General features: G+C 41.5%; 1 protein-coding gene across 2 annotated transcripts in view; it reads left to right on the top strand.

Moving 5' to 3' along the window:
- Positions 1-6,600: 6,600 nt before the first annotated feature.
- NEBL (nebulette) overlaps positions 6,601-12,952 on the top strand; it is a 252,668-nt gene continuing 246,316 nt past the window's right edge. For both annotated transcript variants that reach the window (XM_040076124.2, XM_040076114.2), the window contains exons 1-2: positions 6,601-6,855; positions 7,848-7,942. In XM_040076124.2, coding sequence (XP_039932058.1) covers positions 6,787-6,855; positions 7,848-7,942 — 164 coding nt within the window. In that variant the 5' untranslated portion in view covers positions 6,601-6,786. The remainder of the gene's footprint in view (positions 6,856-7,847; positions 7,943-12,952) is intronic.

Raw genomic sequence — 12,952 nt, 5'->3', positions numbered from 1 at the left:
CCAGTCCAATCACAGCCCAACCCTTCCTGTATTTCACTATGTTGTTGAGCTTCAAAAAAAGGAAACCTTATTTGAAAAAGCTTTATAGCCCAAGTTCTATCTATGTGAACTGTTTATTTAGGCAGGAAGCTATTCAACTACTATTTTTGGAAATAATGGGAAAATGGCTGCATAGACAAGAATATGAATAATGGCATTGTTTTCTTTTATTCAAAGCTACCAGAACCCTCTAGTTAGATTTTAAAATTCAGTTTAGGACCCTAACTCTAACTTCCTATTTTGTTCTCAGGCTAAACATAGATCAATGAACAACATCCACAATTAATAACCTTTTCGTTCTGTTTACTCTTCATGAGCAAAACCAAGTAGCTTTAGTAGTAGGAATAGCTATTAAAACAGAATGAATAATTAACATTCTGTCCTTCCTTAGCCAACAGTTCAGCATAGAGTCTTTTGCCTGTTTTGGATTTGTTGTCTGTAGCGGTAAAATTTTTGAAAATCTCTTTGAATTGAGATAAAGCAACTAGTTTTAATTCTTGACACAGGATATAGGGCTGACAGAAGACAATCTTCTTCAGCTTCTCCAAGAGCTCTGATGACAGTTTTTCATTCCTGTATAAATTACTTGATGACAAATAGTTAACTTATCAAGCAAAATATGTAGACTTTAAATCCCTCCTAATTCTTATTTTCTATTAATTTGTTTTTATTCCTGCAAAACATGGTAGCATTATGTTTTCCTGACTAGGAAGGGGTGTAACAACAGAACTGATAAAAAAATTCCTAACACATTCAATGCAATATACATAAACAAAAAATATTAATTTATGTGTCTAGAACATCCTCTGAGCTGTGTTGAAAAATACAGTGACTGTAACAAAGAGGAAGGAATTATAGAAACCAAAAAAGGTACTAATAATGTGTATTTATTCTAAGCTCTGTCACTGAATGCGGAAATTTGGTTTGGAGGCTTCCAGATTTCAGCCTCCTTTCTATGCCAGCAGTGCTTTGGGTCCTGCTAGTTCCTCACCTTGCTGTGTAGCTGTAATGATGGACTGAATGGCTGAGCTGAGGCACTGGGACCAGCACAGCCCTGGCAGCGAGGAGCACTCTCGGACATGCAAGTTTAATGTGAAGGGCGTGCAGCACCCCAGCCTCTGATGTTAGAATACATTACTGAACCCTAAGTCAGGCTGACTTTTTCTGCATTTCCAAGTCACCGAAGACACAATTTACAAAGTATTGGATGTACGGTTACAGCTTTCTCTGGGTGTTCACGTGTCTCCCTCTCTGGGCATGCCTGCCAAGGCAGCTAACACTCATGCATGCACTGCCGAATTCGCAAAACACGCTGTGTATTGTTATCCACAGAACTCCACCTGCCTTGTGCACCTGAATTATAGAGTCTGTATGCTTCACTAATGCCAGATGCTTTTTTCAAAAACACATACATATGACCAAAGGTAAGAAGTCTTGCACCTTAATGAAGTCTTCAATCTACTTTTTGCCCATAAATCAGCTATTGTAAGTTCAAACAAAACCAAATGAGCTAGGTAGCAACTTTCTGCCCAGCATGATTCAAGTAACCATTTTCACTAAGTTTCTTTCATAACATGAAGTGAAATTAATTATAATTCAGGAATCCTGAAACATCCAACTTATTAGGCAAAATATTACCCCCGTGCATAAATTATAGGAATTTCCACTGTAACATTAATACTAAGAGAATAAGATCCCCTCCCTCTAGGCAATTCTGTAGTCCATCCAGAGGGTGGCTGAGCACTGAAACAGGCTTTCCAGGGAAGTGGTCACAACATGTGGTCACAACTATCTGAGTTGAAATGGTTGGCCAATGCTCTCAGGCACATGGTGGCATCCTTGGGGTGTCCTGCACAGGGCCAGGAGTTGAATTTGATGATCCTGACAGGTCCCTTCCGACTCAACATATTCTATGATCCTATAAGTCACACTGACTCGTCATTATCACATTTTTATATATTTGTTAAGCATACAGGTACTGTGGGATGCAGTATTCAGTTTGCATGATTTTTGAGCGAAGAAAGGAGATCCTGAGAACAGAAAACACTGCTGCTGATTGAATAACCATTTTTGTTCTAGTATTTAATTGCCCTATTAGATTAATCTGAGCAGCTAAGGATTGAGTAATTCTGAAAATGCACATTGAGATTCCGCCACAGAGTGGAATTTGGATCATATTGCAGAAAATAATAAAGTCTAAGCATTGTTGGGTTTGTTTTGGTTTTGGTAGGAAGCTTTTCTATAGCTGAAGTTGAAAACATGCTTCCACCAACCCTTGCATATGAAAGTATAAATTACCCTTTCACAGTAGAAAATGTAAAAGTACGTTTCTCTAACAGCACCCTGGGTAGCTCTAAACAAAGTCACATTAAAGTTACATTGTTTCTATTTGAAATGTAACCATGCAGTTTCTTTTTCTAAGTGGCTAAACCCAAGCCGGAAGAGTAAGTGAAAAAAATTTGACTGCTAATTCCTCTGCCAACCAACATCTTGGTTTAAAGTTTTCCCTTCCAAAATAATTTGGGACAGCCATAGAATTTCACAAAACCTCTATCAGTATTATTTATCTGAAATTCTCCATGCAGTGCCTTAACTGTGAGGGCATCCTTCCACTTAAACATGACACAATGCCTATGATCTGCTAGAACTAGTACCCAATAGTTACGAACTTTTTACAACAATCAGATACTATTTTTAGTACATTATCTTAATTTCCCAGCTATCCCACCTTTTATACCTGTTTAAAGAACAGACCAGGTGTGAAAAATCAGTGAAATACACCAAACAGTATTTTAAAAACAGTCCATCAGGGTCTAAGTATGTATTGGCATATTTATTTCAGAAAAATGAATGAATAATGACACTGTAAGGGGTGCATCAGACATTAATTGGGGCATATTACCTACAGATTTTTCCCACAAAATCTAAATTAAAAATATATATTTCTGAATGAAAACAAAGCCTCATTCTTTGCTATGGGAAGAAGATATCACTTCATTACTAAGTTTACATGAACTCCTATTCTGTCCAATAGGGTTTTATACAATCATAACTTCATGAGAGGACTCAATTTGTAGAAATTTGGGTGAAAAGGCCATGTCTTCATGCCTTCACTTTTAAGCTTCTCTTTCTCTGAGCTTTTATGTATGGCTTATGAAATGCAGGGTGACTTGCAGGACAGAAGGCTTTGTTTTCATGCATTTTCAAATTCACTTGATGTCTTCAACAAATCTAAACTCCAGCTGTGGGAGATTATAAGGAAACTATTCTGTGGGAAAGAAAGCTGAGGAAGTTCCAAGAAGTTTTTAGAAGAACTAGATATAAATCTGAGATACCTACAAGCCTCTATGGGTTGTCTCTTTCAAGATGTTTTCAAGTCACTTCCAATAACGCAGGGTAACTTTCTGGTTTAACAGGTCTTTGAAAGCTTTCGTCTCAGGTAAAATTCAGTATCGACATGTGGAAATACCTCTCACTATAATTATTTAGGTGTTTTTCTGCAGCACACATTGGTATGTTTATCAACCAACCAACCAAAACATATCACTGAAAACCTTCCTCTCAGACAAAGAAATACGAAATGCAATTGATGAGGGTATTGCCATAGAAAGAGAAACTTTCATAATCACCATTTTACATAGTCATAATATTTCTAATGCTGTAACACAGCTGTCCCAGAAGGTCTTTTGCACTTTGCCACTGTAGGCATGCTGTAAAAGCATCTATGTGCAATCTATGTAATTTGTACTGCTCAGCTAAACACACACTTTTCAATTATCTAGGCTAGATAACAGCCCTGAAATACACCAGATGAGAAAAATATAATAGCCTGAAATCTTGGGATGCCACTTACAGCTTGGCAAGACGTACCATCTTGGAATCAATGCTGGAACCTGTCTAGAGGTTCCATGCTGGCAGCAGCAGTTCTTTAGAGTGCAAGGTCTTTGCCCCTCTGTGCTTCACAGTCTTTGGTTTAGTCAGTGACGTAGCAGGGTTGTTGTATTTTGCTTTGCTGGACTTTACCATTGCACCATTACCTACCCAGAAAAAGGAAAGTCTACTGATGAGTAACATTTCATGGCTTTCTCACTATTATGGGTGAAGCAGATTTTTCTTTCCTACTGGTTTGTATAGAGCAAAAGAACCCATTTTTCATTATAGTAGCCACAGAAAAATGTTGCGACGATGAGGAAAGAGATCTGTACTGTGGAAACGAAGACTGGGATTCAGACACTAACTTCTCCCCTTTCTGAAGAAAACTAATAAAAGTGAATAAAAGGATCCTGAAACAATGAGAAATATTGGAATGGTTTCATACTGCTGAAATACTAAATTCAGATCCAACAGCAGGTATTCCTGTTGATGTTACTATTCCATTTTTAGTGTTGGTATTTTGTTTAATAGAAGTTTTTCGGTCAAAAGTAAGCTGAGGAATTTCATTGTAATATTGAGAGTAATATCCAAATGATTTTTGTCTGCATGAGAAGGCTCGACTTGGTATTTTAATAATCTGGAACTTACAGGAATGAAGTCCCTGTCTCAAAGACTTCATACTTGCTGATTGGGTAAGCTGCATTCCTCTAATTATTTCCAATGGGCTACAGAATTTTTTCACATACAAGCCATCAGTAGAATCTAAGTTAGGAAAGAATTAAACCATTTAAGAAAGATGTTTTTCCTGTATAAGTAACATTCTCTGCCTTCTATTTGAGATTAATTTTAATGAGTCTCCATCCCAGTCCCCCGTAGAGCCTTGCTGCTCCTCCATACTGTGTAGAATGGGGACTGCTGCCTGTGTTGGGCCTAATTCAACTCAGATGGGATTTTAGACAGATCCCAAACAACAGTTCCCACAGAAAACACTGAGTTACCATGTATTCAAGTTTCCTTTATCAGCATACTCAGATGCCTAGCATTCAGAGTTCCTTGAATAAAAGCCATTGTTCACAGCCAGTCAGACTGCCCAAGAGAGAGTGTAAGGTAATCTGTATAGCACAGAGGTAGCAGAGGATGAGAATCACTGCATCAGCACTGCAGGGTGCCTGTGCACCTATTTCTGTCTGGGAAATCTTAGACTGAGGCCAATTTGGCCTTGAGGTATTTGTGAAAAATTATCATGCTATTGTCAATGAGGAACAGTGAGAAGACAAATCTTAAATTCCATATCAAAGGTAGTTTTGTTAACAACAATAATAAAAAAAAACCTCAGGATTTATGAGACCTGCATATTGCTAGCACAGGCTTCAAAAAGGACCAGCAGGAAGATCACAGGAACAGAAATGGGGCTGGTCAGCACTTTGTCTATTTGCTACTGCACGGGACAGCCACAGGAGAAAACAAACATTTACAGGACTACCTGCAAATCTGCTTCCCTGTGGCTTGCAGCACAGCCAGCATCCCAACACTGAGTTTCATTGGGTGCCAGATGTTTCAGGCTAGATGAGGCAGAGGCAGCTTTACAACTTCCATCATGTAATATTTAAAGCCTGATTAGGTGTTTCTCATTTAATCACATATATTATTAATTTCAAGGAAATTACTGTTTCTCCCTGTGCCTTTAAACAGCCACTGAATAAAAGTTGGGTTGCTAAGGCAGAATTATAGCCAACTATTCCAGTTTAGCTGACTGCATTCTGATTACTTAATAACACCCAACTATGTGCAGAATTTGTCCTTGCTGTGAGCCACACAGAGTGTTGCGCTACTGAATAAACCCTCAGAAAAGGCCGCGTTGCTTTGCCTTAAGAGCTTTCCTCAGCGTGGCTTATATTCCAGATAGTTAAGGAAGTCGCCAGCGAAGAAAAATCGAATGAGTTCTTGCCGTACCGCTCCACAGCGCTGCAGAGCAAGTCAGAAATGACTGCCCAAAGCCTGCTCCGAGGAGCGTCATTTGCCATTCCGGCTGCGATTCGGCCGCCCCGCGGAACCGCTGGCGAGACCCGGCGAGCCTCAGCCCCGGAAAGGCTGCAACGCCGCGCCCGAAAACTCATCGGGACACAGTGCTGGGGGAACGCACAGACGTTCCACACCCGCCGGTGGCTGCGGGGGCTGCGTGTGCAGCGGCGGGGAGGCCGCGGCCGCGGCCGGCAGGTGCCCAGGGGGGGCCGGCCAGGCCTCGGGCCTCGCTTCGGGGTCTCCCGAGCTCCCCTCTGCCCCGGCAGCGCCGTCGTTGCCCCGCGCTCTCCATCTCCATCTCTCTCTCCGTCTCCATCTCCCTCCCTCTCGCCAGGGCGGGCCCCGCCCCGGCGAGCCCCGGGCAGGTGCGCCCGGAGGCGCAGCGGGCACCCCCCCGCAGCCATCTCGCCCCGCTCGGGGCGGCTGCGGCGCGGGGCTCGCCCTCCCCTTCTGCCCTCCCCTCGCTGCGGGCCGCGCCGGTGGGCTTGGCTTGGCGTGCGGCTGCAGCGCGGGGCTCGGCGTGAGTCACCCGGCCCGCGGCGCGGCGAGCCGAGCGCGCAGGCACACGGGGGAGGCGGCGGGGGCGGGCGGCGAGCGGCGGGGGCGGCAGCACCGGCTCCCCGCCCGCCCACTCGCACATGCTGCCGAGCCGCAGTCAACCGGAGCGCCGCTTCCTCCACAGCCGCCGCCGATGACCTCCTCGCCCTCCCGCAGCCGCTGAGGACCCCCGGCGTCCGCGCCAGGGCAGGGGATGATAGATCGGCCTCCCGCAGCCCCGTCCAGCGCAGCCCGCCGCACCGCAACCTCGGCCGCCGCCGCCCGCCGGAGCCGCCGCCCCAGAGGAGCCGCAAGATGAACCCCCAGTGCGCCCGCTGTGGGAAAGTGGTCTATCCCACCGAGAAAGTCAACTGCCTGGACAAGGTGCTGCGGCGCGGGCGGGCGGGGAAGGCGCCTCCCGTGCGTGCCCGTCCCGCTCCCCGCGGCTCCGGCGGGGTGGGCAGGGCAGCGCAGGGCAGGGCCGAGCCGGCAGGTGGCAAAGGCAGCGCTTTAAGGGCCGCCGCTGCGCCGGCATCCGCGCCGTCGCCGCCGGCGGGGGCAGCCGCCGTGTCACCGCGCTGGCGCGGGGCGAGCGGGGCCCGCAGCGGCCGGGGCGCCCCGCGGTGCCCGCCCGGGAATGACGGCGCCCGGGGCTGGCGACGGGTCCCCGCGGCCCCCCCGGCTCCCCGAGGGATGAAGTTGTAGGCGGCCTTTTCGCGGCTGCTGTTGTCGGTGTCTCTCCGAGCTGGGGCGGCTTCGGCAGCCCCTGGCACCGTGTCCGGCCCGGCAGGGACGGTGGCCGGGGCAGCGGGGCGGCGGCAGCCCCGTCCCGCGGGGGTGTCCCCGGTGGTACCGGTCACAGCCCAGCGCCGTCCCTCAGTAAATAACAACACTGAGGCTGAGAGAGATGCGCCAAATTACCGTTCCCGGAAAGGCGAGGCGAGGCGGTAGAAGCCACCGGAGAAAATGCCGTATTTTGTGCTAAATTTAGTGTCTGTGCGGCGTACCTAAAAGCTAGCCGTCACATTAGTTAGTGATTGCATTCGTGTAGTATTGCATTCCTAGCAAGAGGAGTATTTTTTTTTTTTTTTAAACAAGGAAAACGTCAAACTCCTGCTTCAGTTATCTTTAAAATTATCGTGGCAAGGTCAGCATGCAGGGGTCTTGGCATTCACCTTAGCAGAGAACTTACATTTCTGAGAGTGTTTCAGAAGCACGTTTGGTTTCATGTGAAAGTAATTATTTTGATTTAGTTTAGAGACCGATAATGCATGGCCAAAATATTGACAGTAATTGTGTTTTTATGTTTACCATACCCTAACACTGCTTCCAAAACATCAGTACCATAAGTAATTCTACTTTACATTTATTTACAGTACTGGCATAAAGGATGTTTCCACTGTGAAGTTTGCAAAATGGCTCTGAACATGAATAACTACAAAGGATATGAAAAGAAACCTTATTGCAATGCGTAAGTATTGTAAATGTCAAGTCTTGCAGAAATGCACATGAAAAGAAAACCTGGCTGTGGATATTGTCAAATAGGTATTGTCGTGCTGTAAAAACTTAATCTAGAGAGAGCAGTGCAGTCTAGAGCAGTTCAGTATCTTTTCAGATGGAGTATTCTGCTTGCATTTGTGTGATAGAAGGTGAAAATATTTGATTATGATGTGTTTAGGCAGTGTTTTCATATCAGTCTGAGGATACAGGTCTTTTCCTCTCAGAAAGTGTTGTACCTAGTGCTGACTCCTGCTACATTCATTACTGGCAATGCTGGATTAGAGTTGTCCATTATGCAGCTCTCTATTCAGGGTTATGGACCTGATCAGCATTTTGTAATAAGAAAACAAAGTGCTTCTTGGTTGTGTGGTTTACACTGTTAGAAATCATGACAGCTCGTTTTTAAAACTGTTAGTTTTTCCTCGTATCTTGGATTTCTAAGCTAGATATTTACAAAATCCTTGCTTCTACTGCTTCATGCAATTTTGCTATTCTCTTAGATTTTGATTAAGAAAATGGAATAATGGTTTTATTATAGTATAGTATACTAGTATACTCGTGATGCATTCAACTTTCAGGTTTTATTGTGTGGATTTTGAAGAGTGCTTTGATATTTGGTTTGCAAATACTGCAGAAGAGCATTTGATATACGGAGAAAAGAAGTTGCTTTTTGTTCTTTGTATTATGCTTCTAAAATTCACTAATTGCATTTCAGAGTGTTTCAACTTTTAGAAACCATTATAATATGCTTTTTTAGAAGGATAGCTCTTAAGATTTTGGAATAAAATGTAATCTTATATGTTATTTGTATATTGTTGTTATTTCACCTTTATGTACTTAAAACATGCTTTAAGAGACAGAGTTTTGAAGCTATGGACATGTTTTATTTTTCTTTATAAATATTCTCCTGTACTTACCTTAAAATATTCGTTTGATGTTGAGATAGACAGTCTATGGCTGCCCGTAACAAAAAAGTTCAATAGCATATGTTCATTTCTTTCAGGTTAAAATAAAATCCAGTCAGTGTCTCAAATACAAGTTATGTTATAAATCTGCTGTGCTGCCAAAACTTGAAACGCCTGTTTCAGTGTGCACAGTTGTACTTGGATTGCTTTAGGAGCATATGGAGTTACATATGTAACTTCCTAGCTTTCCCTAAAGTGCTCCACACAGTGTACGAGGGTGACATTAGACCTCTCCTAGCAAGGGGTGCTCTGCTGCCAATGTCACGGGCTGGAGAGAGCCGTGTAGCAAGGGAGTCATGCTCTAACAGGTGTATGCTACCAGTTGAGACTAACCTCGAGTACTGGCCCTGGGTGGGACCCTGTACGTGGTACCATTTGGGTTGAAGTACAGGCTTACATCCTTTACAGTAATTATAACTCTGATAGGTGCCTTTTTACCTATATTTTTGTGGTTAAATTTCAGTGATGATGTTTTGGTTGCTTGATCTTTCTCATCTAATTAAGTATCTAATCAGATACTTAATTGTATTTAGTGAGATTGTTCACTTATAAAATCTCCTCCATGCTAATACGTGAGGATTTCCAAGCCGTGCATATTTAACTTCTGTTGCAGGAGAGTTTTTCATATATGTAGTTATGGCCTGTGGTGTGTCCTTCTGTTGATGGATGAGGGGGAGTAAGGATGACGGATGGATCTGTTATGTACCATTCAGGTGCTATTCTTCCTGGCAGTTGCTTTAATGAGCTTTGTGAGAGTGAGCCTTGAAAACATAATCTTTACTTTTGAAATGTCTCTCAAACGTGATGCATGAAAAGGGAAGCAGCAATATAAAACTGTGAAAAGAATGGGGGATTTTTTCCATTAAAAAAGAGACAAGACGTAATGTGTCATATCAACAATGTGCATTTTGTTCTTAACTTTTAGTAAGCTAAAGTTTGGTGGGTTTTATGCCAGTCTTTTTTTTAATGAGAAACTTTAATCATATAATGTAAATAATTTCAAGTGTTCTGTGTAACCATGAAGGGAAGAATAAGGCATGCTTTTTGGTTTCAACGAACTTTAATATTCTTCAAAGGACAGCAAAGATGTTTTTGCAAGACTGTGTTTTGAAAATACAGTTAGTTTAAAATTTGACAGAGAATCCTTGCATCTCAAAGGTTACTAATTTGCAAGGCAGACACTATTACAGTATTTCAAATTATGATGTGTCTTATTCTGTTTTCATGAGTAAGACACAAATCCATTTTTATGTTAACTGTTCCTTGATCATGAAATCTGCAAAGGAAAGAATGTAAATTTACTCAAACACTTGACAGAGTAATTACTACTAAACTGTTTATTGAGGTCATCCATTGATAAGAGTGCAATTTGTAGATAAAAGTGAAGAAGTGTGCATTAATTTAAATGGGAGAGGAATATCATGAAGTTGTTCAATAGGTTTGGAAGCCATAGTTAGTTTCTCATAAGAACAAGTTGGAAAACATGTATCTTTAATAATATCTCAATGTGCTTTGATAATTCCGAGGTCAGATAAGTTTATTGAATATATTTTGACCTTTGGTTTTAAAATCGTCCATTCTTTTGTTTCTTCAAGGGCTGAAATGAATGAATTTTGTTACTTTACTGGTAAATGTCAGAAATTATTTAATTGTAAAACATAATTGTTTTTCTGTTAATATAACAAAAAGATGCTCCTCTGTGATTGTTCAAACTATAATTTTGGTGGAGATGAGTCAGGTCAGATGTGTTAACTGGAGCTAGCAAACCAAGAAAGGAATATATTGTGGAGCACTTTAAGTCGGTGCCCATTAGAAAAGGGCAGAACTATTTGTAAATGCAGGAACCATCCTGCTTTTTTCAAAGTCAATTTTTTTGCTGGACATCTTGCCACATTTCCATCTAAAAGATTGTATATCTTCCTTGTGATAAAGAGACACTGATACTAAAAGTAATGTCAGGGCTACTGACATAGCTTCTATAAATTGTAGATCTATGTAAGATTTTACAACAAGGTTAAAGGGCAAATTTTGTCTGTGTGTGTGTATACTATGGCTTTGAAAAGAATCATCTTTGGATCACGGAGTTTTCACAATCTGTCTCCTTTAAACCTTTCAGTTCTCATACTTGTAGAGAAAAGCTTGAACAACTTGGTTCTCTCCTCCCTCTCTTTTTTATTATTTACATAATTTGTGAACTGTTTGAGTCAGGATAGTTAATTCTGCTTGTTTGTGTGGTGCTTATAGTGTCGCACTTTTATCTCAGCTGGGATCTCTGAGCAGTGCAGTGCTGCAATAACTTACGGTATTGTGTTTCTCACTTTGCTTGCGTTCTCATTTCATTTGAAAGGCCTCATACACAACATCTTGAGGCTTGTAGATGCACAGCACATGGACACCGCTGGGTTTGCCTTAACGACTTTAGCCTTGCCTTTTATTTGCAGTCTGATTTAGATATGCTATATTTCTGGATTACTGCCTGATTTGTGAAATAATGTTGATGAAATGAAGGGCTCAGTCAATTTTGCAGTTCAGCCAGGTGCTATGCATTGCCTGAAGCAGGTGAATGAGTCATTCTTTGTTTCTCTGAATGCCCATAAAAGTAGTAAAAGAGAGGTTAAGACAATTAAAAAGTCTTTGGTAATCTGATTTATCAAATCACAGTGGCTTAATTCAGATGTGAATCCCTATCCCACCTTAATATCTGCAGATAGATATTATTAAATATTATTTAATATATATGGAAATGTCAAGAAGAAAAGTTGATATTATGGTCTTTTGCAAACTCAGAGCTGACCCTTTCCAGGTGCAAATAACCAAGACGATGTGAGGAAAGGAATGGCATTTTGGCTGCTAACCTTTTGTGTTCTCAAGCTTGTTAAATGATTGAATCATGTAGGATGATTATATGGTACCTTATTCTTACGGATGTTCATATAAATTCTTCTTTTAACAGATTCACTAGACCAAAACACCAGACTACTTTTTATGCAAAATGTAGAAGCTGAAATGCACATTTTTGGAATATGCTCTCTTCATTAGCTTTACCTGCTGATGCAGACAGACTTTCCTTCATGTGTGAACACATCCAACAGAGACATACTTTTTAATTTCTGCATACTTAGTAGCTTCAAGTTCCGTAGATCTGATATACCCCCTTGCCAAAACAACCTCACTATTGCAATAAATTCTTCTGAAATACTTACTATCTAAAATTTTGCTAATTGCCTGCACACAGGGTAGTTTGATTCAAGTTTTTATATATGTCAGCTGCCACAATCATGGAATGATTACATAACTTAAAATTTAAATCTACTGTCATCAGTCTTAGTGTGGACTATTGACATGAAGAAAAACTCATAATCAGTTCTACTTTTTTTTCCTCTAGATTTAATTTCTTTGTAACTGGTACAGTAGGAAATGGCTATGTGAGTGCATCTGAAATATTGTGGTGTTATTAGAAGTAGTACATCTTCAATGTGCAAGAGCAGTCAAACCCTACATTTTAGTATACTCTAGGGGAGGGGTAAAAAAATATGAAAGTGATTTTATATCAGCTTGGAAATGATAAGAACATGGGGCAGCTATCTAGAAAGTCACGTGGTCTGGAAAATGGAAGCAGTTGCTTTTAGTCAGTGGATGGATGCGGTCATTAAGTGCAATCCATTGTCTTGAAAGGTGAACTTGTGTATAGAACTTTGATTTTAGCTGTGAAACATGACTGTTTTTATTTTATTTTTTCTCTACCAGTCAGAAATTTCGAGATGGTAGCTAGGAGTGGGATGATATTATTCTTACTAAAAATAGTTAGCATTATCTTAGTTTTCAGTATTGATTTCAGCAGGTGGTTATTTCTCAATTTAAAAATGCCAGGAAGAAAGAAAATTATGTAAGAAGCAGCGAGAATGAGCCTGAAATCTGATGGGGTGATTTCTAAGAGTTGCTGTAAGAGAGTGCACAGAATAAATAGGTTTTTCAAATTCTTCATCTTCAACTGGAAAAGGAACAATCCATAAACT

Source organism: Hirundo rustica, chromosome 1 (genome assembly GCF_015227805.2).
Source record: "Hirundo rustica isolate bHirRus1 chromosome 1, bHirRus1.pri.v3, whole genome shotgun sequence".
NCBI lineage: Eukaryota > Metazoa > Chordata > Aves > Passeriformes > Hirundinidae > Hirundo > Hirundo rustica.
Note: the sequence above shows the minus strand (reverse complement) of the source record. Positions and strands in the feature narration are given on the sequence as shown.